A 14,302-nucleotide genomic window follows, 5' to 3' on the forward strand; every position below is an offset into this window, starting at 1 on the left:
TCCTCTTTTGTGCTAAGAAATAAGTCTCCTAAAGATATCTCCGGACCAGTAGGTGGCGCTGCACCAAAATGCAGCATGTAACCTCAGGTCATGCTTATGATGATATGGACCAAGTGAGGTCTGAATATGATAAAAAATGTCATAGGATGGTGGCGCTAGAGGGATTGAGTTAGAGATTCCAAAATCGGTGTGGTTAATGTTAGGTCTGACCTCTATCTGTGTGCCAAATTTCACAAATTTTCACCATATGGTTCTATGGGCTGCCATAGACTCAAAAGCGTTTTATTTAGTAACTTTTAGGAGGGTGTACTCATTTTTGCTACACAACATTTTATCACCTTGATAAGAAAATCTTATTTTTATGAATAATTTTGACATGCTTCTTTGGTAATTGTTTAAGCAGACTTCCTGGAACATTATATCTCTAAAGAACCCTAACATGTCTTCTAGTAATTGAGTAATTTCTGACTTTCAGAAGTTTCAGAGGGGGTGTACTCATTTATGCTGTACACTGTGTGCCAATTTTTAGAATGTTACTACTTGTTTCAGAACGTTCAGAGAACATTCAAAAGTAACATTCCAATAATGTTTGCAAAATGGTCTAATGGAATGTTTCGTAACTTAATTGGAACATTAGAAAAATGTTCTTAGAACACATTTGTCTCTGCTGAGTGGTTGCGCCTCCATATGGAGGTTTATTGATGGGACTTTTTCTTTCAACTCTGGGTGGTAATAGTTCATAGTCCATGGACTTTGGAGGGTTTGAACTGATTTCATGTTGATTCCATCATCATCAGTGCTGAGTAAACTACAGGACACACACAGACAGAGCCGCCTTTACACTGGAAACCTCAGGGAAATCAAGACATGATGTGTTATTTCAGTTTCTAGATATTTATATTAATAGCTATTTATATGCCTGTATATTTGTGCTAGACAGAGCTGAAGCATATTTTTATATTTGTGTGGATTCCTGATTTCTCAAATGGATTTTCCTCCAGAGATCAGTGTTTTTCTTCTGTCTCTGACAGCACCTTTTATTCTCTACACAATCAATCATGTGTCCATCTTACAAGAGTAAGTTTGCATCTTATGCCATTATTTTACAACAGTGCATGTTAAGGAAGTTTGCATTGAGATTAAGCAATGTAAACTCGTTTTTGTTTTACAAGATCAAGTGTAACTTTTAAAACGTTTTATGAGGTTTTACCTGCCTCGTTTTGCCAAAAGAGGGCAACCAACTTCTATTTCATACTTCATTCTGAGGTGATATGATCACTGAGCTGACGTTGTTTAATGCAATTCATTGGTGAATCTCTTTTATATTCATTAACTATATCTGTATTTATTACATTACATATGTTGTACTATTTTAAATTATGCATTTATTGCAGCATTTTATGTGCAATACAATCATAAGAATTTAATAGAAATGAGCTTTGACAGTAATGAGAATTACACGTGGTCTTAAAGTATGCTTCATTTTCTTTATGCAAATGATAACTTGTTTTTTAAGGGTGAAATATGACCTCATTGATCATGCAAGATAAAAACAATCCTCTGATAATCATTTATGACGTTTCAACAACATGTTTTCTCATTCAGTCCACAGGTTATATTGGCTATAGGCATCACAGTTCTTACAACACTATTCCTCCTGGCAAACCTCAGTGTCAAGAGTAGAAAATCTACCGACCCTCTCTTTTATGGTAAGTCCAATACTGACAGATGAAGATGATGAGCAAAAATTCCCCTAATTGAAAGAAAACAAATGGGATCTCATTAATATCTCAGTTATGTTCTCCAAACACACTGAAAATTATCGGGTCCGAGCACAAAGAGCATAATAAACCATGCACCATTTTTTTTTTATGTGTCCTCAGAGTGAGCCCATACCATCAAATTTGGTGAAAATCTCATTTTGCTTTGGAGTTATAGACATATATATCTATGAGAACAGAAAAAAATGACCCAAGGAAAACTTTGTTTGCCTTTTTTTGCCACCTTCTATGAATATTTTGACATTTGGCCATTAGAGTATAGCCAACGATCTATGTTTTCGAATTTCCTAAGCTGGTTTCGTCTTGATCGGACTAACGCTTTTGTAGGTATTGGTGAAAGTTGTTTTAACACCAAATCACCATGTTGCGCAAACCATGTTGTTTGGAGAGTCTAAGGAGATGACTTGTGAAAATAAGTTGACCAAACCCAAAGTTATAAGCATTTGAATATTTGATTTTTAACACTAGGTGGCGCTGGCTTGAAACTTCTCAGGCTCCTTCAGGGCATAGTGCTGATGACCCATACCTAGTTTCATAACGATACGGGAAAATTCGACTTGGCATGTCACCCTGAATCTAACTTTGGGCAAACCAATCAGGAGTTATAAGCAAAAATAGACTTTTTTTTTTGCATATCTCCGGACCAGTAGGTGGCGCTGCGCCCAAATGCAGCATGTAACCTCAGGTCATGCTTATGATGATATGGACCAAGTTTGGTCTGAAAATGATAACGCATTGAGGAGATACAGCCTTACGCCTATATTTATGCAAGTGCTACGTAAAATTCGTTTGCATGTTATTCGAGAATGGTTTAACGAATTGACTTGAATTCCATAACTTTTTGTCGGCATGGTCTGAAGATGATCTGCTTAAATTTTTGTGAAAATTGGAGCAACGGCCTAGGTGGAGTTAAAAAAAGTATGTTTTCGGGAAAATTAAAAATGGTGGAAAAATTTTCATGACAGAAAATGTCATAGGATGGTGGCGCTAGAGGGATTGAGTTAGAGATTCCAAAATCTGTGTGGTTAATGTTAGGTCTGACCTCTATCTGTGTGCCAAATTTCACAACTTTTTACCATATGGTTCTATGGGCTGCCATAGACTCAAGAGCGGAAGAAGAAGAAAAAGAAGAAACTGACAAAGAATAATAATAAGAACGCCAATGGATACGATAGGTGTAGAAAAGCTTTCACTGGACATTACTAGTAAATTTCACAAATAATCACAAAGAAATGGCAAGTAACAAGGTTCAATGGTGTTTTATATACAGAACTCTATGGTTTTAAACTCAATTTTAAAGAACTATATGACAAAAAAGGTGCAATTTAAAGATACTCTATGTAACTTTTGGCACTCTAGTGGTAAAAAAACAAAACTGCATGCATTTTGCGGAAGAACATTGTTTTGGTTCTGCTACAACCAGTTTAGATGGAAAGGATCTTTCACTAATTTTAAGATTTGCAGACAAAGTTGACCTTATGTTTATTGAGTTCTCGATATGTTTCTGTCTCTGAAGAGCGTTCCCAGAGCAAAACATTTTCATGTGGGTCGTGTCGCTGTCAGTGAGTTGGTGGACAGCCACTAAATCAGCCCGCTGTGATCAATCCTTGAGTGATCTCAGCTTCTCTAAAGTTTCTCAAGCCTTTATTTGTCCGGCTGCCAGCGCTTTGAATCCAAAAGCGAGTCGACTTGTCCACTTGGGAATGAGGAAACTCTAGTCTGAGGGCCGCATGATCGAATTCCTCCTTCACCTGGACAACCGTGAGCCATCATTAGCTCTGCTGTTTGGGAGAGAAATCAATAGTTGGCGAGGAAAAGAAAGTGAAAGCCAGACAGAGGCTAAAGGATGGAGAGGGGGAGAGATAAACGAGATCAGAGTGAGAGATGTAGAGCCGAACGTGCTGATGTTTCCAATCTGTGTGTGTTTCAGTGTTCGCAGTGTTTTCCTTCACTTCTGTTGTCGGCATCACCAATGCTCTGCAGCAGGATGGATTCATCAGAGGCTTTATGGACTTTTATATAAGCAAGGTCAGAACACACACACACATCGAAGTGAACTTGAATTCAGGCAGCAAACATGATGTGATATCAGATCATGGAAATAATCAATGTAGTTTTTGGTAATGCAATTGATTTTCTAATATGAATTACACATAAACATGTTGTCATAATAGCAAAAATTGTCTCCAAATATTTCACAAAATGCTCTATTTTTACCTCAGATTCTTAAAAATGGAGGTAAATGAAGTGAAACAGACTATTATTAATGATAATGATGATGATTAATCATGTTTTGTCGGATTAATGAAGCTCCTCTGTTGTGCAACTGAAAGAGGGATCACTCTTAGATTGAAAAAGCAAACGCTCTCAGTTCTTATGAAGGACGAGCACACACACACACACACACACACACACACACACACACTGAATCCCTCCTCTCACATCATGTGTTGAAGGTGGAGCCGTACCTGAGCTCAGCCCACTGCATCATGATGAGCTACTGGGACGGAGTGGTTCACTACGGTCTGCTCCTCATCATGATCCACCGTCTGACCGCAGGGTAAGAGTGATCATCAGATAAACACACAGCAGAGTGTCAATACAATTGTGGCTTGTGCTGATGAGGGCAGTTGATATGAAATACTTTTGGGATGTTTTCCTGCACAGTGACACGCCATTTCCAGTTTTAATGGATTTTGCTAATTTTTCTATAAATATTATGCATGCAGCTCGCATTATATTAATTAATATTAATAATATAAATGTGTTTTATTATATATAAATACATATATTAAAAATTGTGTGTGTGTATAGTGTGACGGGCCACGTGAAAATGTATACACACATGTATGTTTGAAATTATATTAATACATTATAATTATTATATTAATTATAACAATTAAAATAAATATGATATAATATGAAGTAATATTAGTGTATTGAATATAAACCATATAAAATAATACATATTTTACACTTATTTATGTAATGATAATTAAGCAATATTTCAGATGATTGACTCACATTTAAAAATATTAATATATATGAATATTAATTATTATAATCATTAATTAATATTCACAAAAGTCCTATTAATTTTATAATAATATAATATTAGAATATAATATTTCTACATTACTATATAAAATATATTTTTTTATTTAAAGAAATAATATATCTACTGTATATCGTATATACTATTGTATAACTATTTATAATTAATTAAATAATGTGTATATATATATATATATATATGTACATAAATTATTTAATTATTGTATGTATGTAATCAATTATTGTAATATATATATATATATATATATATATATATATATATATATATATATATATATACACACATAGTGCTTATAGTCGATTAAAAATAACTTAATTGCACATTTTTCTGTAATTAATTGCGATTAATTGCACCTAACATTAACATATTTTTATATATGCATATTAATAATAATAATTAATGAAACAATTATATTTATGAAATTGTTAATATTAAAATGTTATATATTAATATATATTTATTATTGATTATTATAAATTGATTATTTAGCATGGTCAATATATTGGTCTGTAACTTCTTACAGACGGCCTGTCACTCAATAATGCAACAACAACCAGATACACATTTATATCAAAAGCGGTAGTGTTTGAGATGGTGGTGTTGGTCTCTCTTCATACAGGAAGTCGTTTCGCAGTATGGCTCTCGTATGGGCCGGATCGATGATCGCCAGTCAGATCGTCTTCATCCCAGGCATTGTAGTAGGTGAGACGCTTCTTTACTCTGAATTCGAACATAAAGTTTGTGTTTATTGTTAAAACCTTCTGTAATCTATTGGGTCAAACTCAGCTGCATATTGATGTCTTTGTTTTTGTGTTTTAGGTAAATTTGGAAAGAAAATCCTCCCTGCTTTCTGGAGAAACGCGGCTTTTTTGGTTTTACCCATATGGGCGGCGGCGAAGCTTTTCAACAGGCCGAGAGAGCTGTCAATCATTCCTGCTGACAAGGTGAAGTTCTAGATGATGATGTCAGAAACATTAATATTCACATCACATCAGCTGGATTGATTTAATCATCTACTGTAAGATCAAACCGAGGATAAAAGGTCAAATTATCTTGAATCAAATGTTTTGGCTTGTAAATACTCATTTACAAATCCAGTAGTGCAGCACAAATTTAAACCCGTCTATGTGCCTTGAGGCAAACACACTGTCTCTACTGAAGTAGAAGCACTACATGAGTTTCTTCTCGTCTGTAGGTGGAGGTCGAGCAGAAGAAAGCGCTGTTTTCTCGTCCCGCAGACCTGCTGCTCACACTCGGCCTCTTAGGGACCATCATATTCACTGCGTTCAGAGGGTTTGTGAGTATCTGCACATCCATCCGTGGGTCTGTGTATCCATCCAGCTCTTCCGTTACTCATTCTGTTCCTTTCTTTTTTATCTTCAACAGGTTATTCTTGAATGCTCTCTGGATTCTTGTTTTTCCTACATCTACCAGTCTGAGCCGTACATGAAAGACAGCGTCGGCTTTCCAAAAGTCATGGTGAGTTCAGCGGCTTTAGGACTTTCGCATGATTTGAGATGCATCATGAGATGAATCATCACATTTTCCATGTCCTCGTAGATGCTGGTGTCAATGTTCTATGTTTTACCGCTCTTGACCGCGTGTGTTTATGGGCTTTACACTCCTGGATGCACGTGGATGTTGGACTGGACACTGTTCCTCGCAGGAGCTGTCGCTCAGGTAAATATACAGGAACCAGTGCTGGTACAACTAAAACTACAACTAAAATTGAAATAAAGCTGCAGTTAAATCAAATATAAATATTAGATGAAAAACAAATGTTGCCTTGCAATCTAAAAACAAAAGCACATACAAAATACTAAAAATTAAACTCAAATTAAAATGAAAACTGAAAATATAAGAATAAAAGTGAATTAATAAATACTAATGGTATATAAATAATACTAAAATAAGACTGCAATGAACTTTAATTTTAATAACAATAAAAATAATAATAATAATTATTATTAAAATAATACTAAATGACACCGAGATTAACTTTAATATTATAATTAATATAATAAAATCATAATAATAATTATTATTATTATTAATAATTATATAAATATTACTTAACACTGAGATGAACTTTAATATTATAATTAATATAATAAAATCATAACAATAATGATTATTAATAATTATATAAATAATACTAAAATAACTCTGAGGTGAACTTTAATATTAATAATAATAATAAAAATAATAATAATAATTATTATTAAAATAATTCTAAATAACACTGAGATGAACTTTAATATTATATTTAATATAATAAAATCAATAATAATTATTGTTATTAATAATTATATAAATATTACTAAAATAACACTGAGATGAAGTTTAATTTTAATAATAATAATAATAATTATTATTATTATGATTAAAATAGTACTAAATAACACTGAGATGAACTTTAATATTATAATTATATTTATATAATTATATATATTTATTTTATATTATATTATATTTATATAATTATATTTATTTATTTATATATAATTATATTAATATAATAATAATGATTATTAATAATTATATAAATAATACTAAAATAACTCAGAGATTCACTTTAATATTAATAATAATAAAAATAATAAGTATTATTATTATTATTAAAATAATTCTAAATAACACTGAGGTGAACTTTAATATTAATAATAATAAAAATAATAATAATTATTATTATTAAAATAATTCTAAATAACCCTGAGGTGAACTTTAATATTAATAATAATAAAAATAAAAATAATAATAATTATTATTATTAAAATAGTTCTAAATAACACTGAGATGAACGTTAATATTATAATTAATATAATGAAATCATAATAATTATTATCATTATTAATAATTATATAAATAATATTAAAATAAAACTGAGATGAACTTTATGTGAGAATTTAGTTTTAGTTTTATTAATTGAATAGTTTTAATAATTTAACAATTATCATTGTCGTTTTTTAAAAAATTTAGTTTGAAAAATAGCCTTATGCATCAGAGAAAAATGTGTTGAATAAATGAATTAAGATGAATGATTTTGCAGATACAACCAATAATTATTTTTGTTATAACTGATATGATGGCCCATTATAAATCTAAACTGTCTGAATAAAACTTTTCACAATGAAACTGCAATCTAATATTAGTTAATGTCGATATTCTCACTGTTTAAAAGCACATGTTCTTACATCTCTCCACAGACTCAGTGGACTCACCTCGGAGCGTCCGTTCACTCTCGCACATCGTTCACCTACCGGATCCCCAGAGACGAGTGGCGGCTGGTCGTCACGCTGAACCTGCTGTACGCGGCCGTGCCCGTCCTGCTCGCCGTTCGCTGCTACCTGGATCAGGCCTTCTTCATGAAGAACGTTCCTCAGGAACAAGCCAGCAACGGCAAGAAGAAGAGTTAGAATCACGAACAATTCACACGCAAGAACGTGTGAGGATAGTGAAGCTTGAATTGGGCGAGTTTCAGAAGAGAGACCAGCTGAAACCTCCCTGAATTATCTGTAAAAGTATCAGTGACTGCATCTATATCTGTGTCTTTTTAAAGCCTATCAGTCTGATTCCAGCCAACAAAAATAACGTTATTTCAGAACGTTCAAAACGTCCAGTTTTTAAATGTTTTAAAAATGTTTTATAAGAACATTCCATTTGATCATTCTTCAAACATTATGGAAATGTTACTTTTGAATGTTCTCTGAACATTCCGAAACAAGTAGTAACATTTAAAAAAACTAAAATGTTTCAGATAAAGTTCCATAAACAATGTTTCTGTTTTTAGAACGCTGTAAAGACCAGATGAACATTCTATTAGTGTTACTGTAAGAACGTTTGTTCATTACTTTGATAGCCAAAGTTCTGTTATGAGCAGATACAAGTATTGGGCTTATTTTTTCCAATTCAAGCATTACATTTTTTTTCTTTGCTAGATTATAAAAAGTTTTCAGTCATAACATGAAAATAATCACAGCTGTGTTTTTATCGTCAGTATCAGTGTGATTTAGAATGACAGATGCATGATTTTATTTATTTTATTATAAGCATGGCACTGTGCGTGAACAAATGGTATGGATTTAAAAGATTATTACTGGCCATGACAAAATAATTGACCAAAACGTTGATATGCATCCCTAGAAAGAATGTAAAGTCATCTGTTTTTCTTTTTTTACATGGTGTTTTGCAGCTTCTTAATGCCTCATTTGTGTGAAAGAGTTCAAACTACTGATCTCTGCCAAGTTTATCTGGGGTCAGTTGGTGAAATCTCAATAAATCTGGACTCTGGACTGCTTTACTTCATTCTCAGAGACGTTTGATGGGTGTGTCCTGATCATGTCTGTGTGTGTGTGTGTGTGTTTTAAGCAGTACTTTCTTGCTGTAAATAATTTTTTTAAATGATTTAAAACAGATCCTGATCTCACAAAAGCTCATCCAGGGCACATTTGACTGTTTTAGTGTGAGATGAAGGGATACAATGGTCAATAATATTGTCTTTAATAAATCATCAAAAATTCAGTTACTTTATCAAATGTCAAAATATGACCCACAGATTCAACCAAATGTTTTATTTGATATCTGTTTTTATATCATATAGTGTTTTCCCAACTTTTCTGTGGTGCGATGATTTGTCAGTGGTGTCATGAACCCTCATATCTCTCGTCTTGTGAAATTCGCTGTTTATTATTCTTTGCGTTAGGCTCCAAAGGGAACGCCGGGGCACGGGTTCAGGGTGGAGAGATATTTATAGTGTTGCAACACTGTCAAACTAGAAGTCGAATGATTAATTTAAAGATATCATGAACGGAACTATCACATTTCTTTGCCTCGTCCTATCAAATCTCTGACCTTTGCTCTGCAGCGCTGATGACATCATCGGGACCAGTGCAGCATCGCTGGTCCAGTGACCTCCTACCCGCTTACCATCAGATGAATGAAGCGTGTGAGAGTGTAGAATGAACTGATTACATCACCCTATCTTCAATGTTCCTGCATGAAGAGAAATTGAATTAAAATCACCTTGATATCAAAAATTTTATGGAATATTGCAGTATTTGTTATAAATAGCAATGCAAATTATCATTATTATTTAATTCATTGTAATCCTTAATTAAAATAACTTCCCCTCCCTCCTCTGATGATGAGGGCGGGGCAATCTGTCACTCACATGAGATCCACCAATAGCAAACCACAACCATCCAATCAAAATCAAGCCCTGCCCTACATTTGTTCTTGTTTGCAAAGCCGTTTCACTAGGCTATACGTCACAATAGGGAACAAAAGACCAGTGCAACTTCTGTTTCAAACAGACTTTACATATCTCAGCCATTAAAAATAATGCTGCATTACTAATATGTTACATGTTCTCTGTTGTCTTCCTTAAGTTTGACCTAGTTTTCCTCATTCTGTTTAATTAGTCATTTCTTTCACCTGTGTGTCATTATCGCCCTCATTAGTTACTAGTTTGATTTGTGTGTATAGAGGGTATGCACGTGACGTCACCGTCGACCGTTACGACTGCGGTCGCGCCCACTGAGTGGCAAAAGACTGAGCGGCAGCATTGGTTTTCAGCATGAATGTCGCGAAAAACACATCCAAAACGGGAAAGAGCTTTGCGACTGACTGTACAAATAGCTTTGACACAAAACCCGAGGCATATATTTAAAAACTGCAGAAAGCTACAGAAAAAAATAAGCAAATGGATCACTGAAATTCACAGAAAAAGCTGGACTCCAGGCAGAGAAACATGTTTTGCAGTTATCATTTTGTGTCAAATTGTTGGATTTTGAGGTAAAATCATACCGTATATATTGTATTGTTGTATATTATGTTGACAAGTCATCAATTAAATATTTTCCATCTTATATTCTGCATAATTGGGTGTATTTCAATAAACAACGCTGGCTATAGGGCTGGACAATATGACGATATAACATTGATATAAGTGATTACGCGGATTTAAACCTACCTATATTGTAGTTATATAAAATATTCACAGCCAGATCTGCTTTATGTGTTTCCCCAGCGTCGAAATCAGGCACATATAAATGTCAGGAAACACGACTCCTGGCTGCATGTCAATATCCATGGATTAAGTTTATTTGACAAGTTGTAAGGAACACATTCAATTCCAACCTTTAGTGTAATTCGTTTGCTTTACTCGCTTTTTCACATGCTGCGTTCCAATTCGCCTACTTATACTACGCCCTAAAAGTATGTACTCTTTCTGTGAACAAAAAGTACTTACTTTTGAGTGTGTAGCAAAAGAGTAGACAAGCTTTGGGACATACTAACACGTCAGACAATCGCGTCAATTCTCTCTGTCGCATCCTGTCACCGTAAACTGGCCTGTCAATCATCTTACATCCTCCACATTTCATTTAGTTAATTTCCTACCGTATCGGAGAGAAATGCAGCACGTTGATCTGCAGTCGCGGGTCTTTCATGTGGAGAACTGTCCTCATATTTATGCATAATGATGCATTTAAAAGTTAATGGCCATTCGGATCTTTATAAAAGTCCACATTGGTATTTGCAGATGAAAAATAACACGGGTAACATTAAATATATATTTTCTATCAGGTTAAAATGATTATTAGTCACTCAAATCTCTCAGCGTCGATCGCGCGTATCCGCCATGTTTTGTAGTTTTTTAACACTTTTTACTCGTGTTTGTAGTTCTGAACTGATGGTGCGTTCAAGTCCTCTTGGGAAGTTCGTATTTACGAGGTGGGAAGTCGTGTGTACGACGGTAGGTGCGTTCAAGTCACTTTCCTCGGAGTATAATGGCGGTGTGCCTTCTCTAAATGAATTACACAAAATAGCACTTGTGTGCATTAGTTGTATGTTGCTTTTTTATGTTTTTTAATTCATTTATGAAGCCATTGTAAACTTTATTGTTACATATTACATTTTTATACTGTGATGCTATCATATTTTTAGCTGGGAATCAGCTTACTTCGTTGTAAATAGAAAAGCCTGACAATGTCACTGCTAAATACCTGCAGGTATTGTGGTATTTCGCTATGTTTCTGACTGACACGCCCCCAACTCGTACAGATCGGAGCTTAAAGAAAATTACGAGCTTCCCACTGGTATTTACGACATTATGGTGGCGTTCATGTCGGTTCTGCTCGTAAATACGATCTTTCCGACATGACTTGAACGCACCATGAATCCTCGTCCAATGCGCAATGGGTTGTGGGCAATATTAGCCTTTATAGTGTGCACGGATCCACACTTCGAAAATCTACCGGAAATAGTAGACCATCCGGGGACTTTTGGCATACTCTTTTCAACATACTATGCTTTGGGACACACTTATTTTAATCTCACATACTATTTAGGATGGATAGTATGGACATTGGAACGCAGGGAAAGTTTCTCCTATTAAATCCAGTCATGCAGCAGGTTCTTTTGCCACTCAGTCCAGCTGAGGGAGCGCGCTTTCGGCGGGAAAGTGACGTCGATACCCTGTGTTTCCATTCATTCCTCGTCCGTTCTTGTTGATGTTGACTGTGATTAGTGTATTCCTGCCTGTTTTGTCATTAAATACTCAACGTATTCTCCTTCGTCCCTGTTCCTTGCTACACCTACGTCACGTAACATAATAAGGGTGGAAATATTTGCTCTGACAATGATTTGATTAAATTACAATTCTAAAAATGATTCATATTCAATCTTTAGTTTCATAATCAGTTGAAAAACATATGCTGAACGAAGAGAAAATTTACTCTTGGATGATTATCAATCTGGATTTTGTTAATTGTTAAACTAATTGGTCAAAATATTTTTTTTTTTCTTTAAGAAATGAACACATAGCCTAATGCACATTAACTAGAATAGATTCTGGACGTTCATTGACAAAAAAAAAACTAGTTCTTAATCTACCTCAAGTAGATGCAGGATGTTTTTGGCTAATGTTCCTGTGGTCTAATGACTATAAATGAATTCTTATTCAACTCAAATGAGCCTTTTAATACGTTTGAGCTGTTTTGAGGGTGTCCATAATCTTGTAGCGGATTTGAATTGGACTGGGAACGTTTGAATCCGACTCGAACAGATGTCTCTCAGATCGCCTCATTAGGATTTCAAAAGCTGAATGATGCCGGTTAGTTTTTCAGCAATTACAAAGAGCATGTTTAACCATTGCGTCTGCAGAATGGAATGCTTTGATGTGGGCGGTAACCGTGGCAACAGATTGGCTCAAAGCTATTGGGCGACTGAAGACGCTTATTGAGTTTCTGAATCTGATGTTAATGGCTGATCTTTATCTGTGTCTGAAAACACATGAAGGGCCAACTGAATAAATTAACCATATATACCATTGTAAACGATGTTTATTCAAATACAGATAACCCTGAGGACAGAAGAAAAGGTTGATGCTTCAAAAATTAGATTTTACCATTAATTAGCTAATTAAACTGGGCTTTATGAGTTAAATAGTAAACGGCTGAAGAGAGAGTAAATGTGCATGCCCTTAATATATGTTATTTATTCTTTTTCATGACGAGGCATGCACAGGCGAGTGACGCAAGTAAATCATTTCCCGCGAAAACCACCCCGCCCGGTCTAAAATATAACAGGATTACCATAGCAAATCAGGGTAAGACAAAAACTCATTTTGGAAGAAGGACTGGTGATGTATTATTTAATCATTATTTAAATTTTGTTAATTTTGAGCAAAAAAGTTAGCGTACCTTTAATCAAATAAATAAAAAAACATGGTGTGTCTCTATTCTCAGCTCATTTGAACTCATTTTACCAAATCCTAACCTCTAACTCGCCTGTTTCTATGAAGCTCTGATCTGACTCATTGGTCTGCTTTTGTGTGATGGAAGAATACACCTCTGTCCAGAAAAGAGAACTAAGAAAGTGAACAATGAGAGTCACTTCACCATGATCAGATCAAGAGGGGCTCAATCTGACCTCGTGGACCTGAAGTGGGCGTCAGGATCAGACACATGAACCTGAAGATTAATATAGAAATATAATACTGCAGGACAGAACAGATCCCTCAGGAAATCACAAATGAATTAGTTCACCCAAAAATGAAAATAATGTCATTTATTATTCACCCTCATGCCGTTCCACACCTGTAAGACCTTCGTTCATCTTGAGAACGCAAATTAAGATATTTTTGATGAAATCCGATGTCTCAGTGAGGCCTCCATAGCCAGCAATGACATTTCCTCTCTCAATATCCATAAAGATACTAAAACATATTTAAATCAGTTCATGTGAGTACAGTGGTTCAATATTATTATTATAAAGCCACGAGGATATTTTGGTGCGCCAAAAAACCCAAAATAACGACTTATATAGTGATGGCCGATTATAAAACACTGCTTCATGAAGCTTCAGAGCGTTATGAATCTTTTGTATTGAATCAGTGATTCGGATCACGTGTCAAACTGCTGAAATCACATGACTTTGGCGCTCC

General features: G+C 34.5%; 1 protein-coding gene across 1 annotated transcript; it reads left to right on the forward strand.

Annotated features, from left to right (window-relative positions):
• The first annotated feature begins 781 nt into the window (after positions 1-781).
• On the forward strand, positions 782-9,681 carry tm6sf2a (transmembrane 6 superfamily member 2a). The gene is made up of 10 exons (XM_067363709.1): positions 782-1,077; positions 1,606-1,709; positions 3,712-3,809; positions 4,238-4,341; positions 5,477-5,559; positions 5,677-5,801; positions 6,053-6,154; positions 6,244-6,336; positions 6,418-6,537; positions 8,064-9,681. Exons 1-10 carry the CDS (start codon positions 986-988, stop codon positions 8,271-8,273), a joined length of 1,131 nt encoding a protein of 376 aa, XP_067219810.1. The 5' UTR covers positions 782-985; the 3' UTR covers positions 8,274-9,681.
• The last annotated feature ends 4,621 nt before the right edge of the window (positions 9,682-14,302 follow it).

The sequence above is a fragment of the Chanodichthys erythropterus genome, chromosome 16 (genome assembly GCF_024489055.1).
Source record: "Chanodichthys erythropterus isolate Z2021 chromosome 16, ASM2448905v1, whole genome shotgun sequence".
NCBI classification, from domain to species: Eukaryota; Metazoa; Chordata; class Actinopteri; order Cypriniformes; family Xenocyprididae; genus Chanodichthys; species Chanodichthys erythropterus.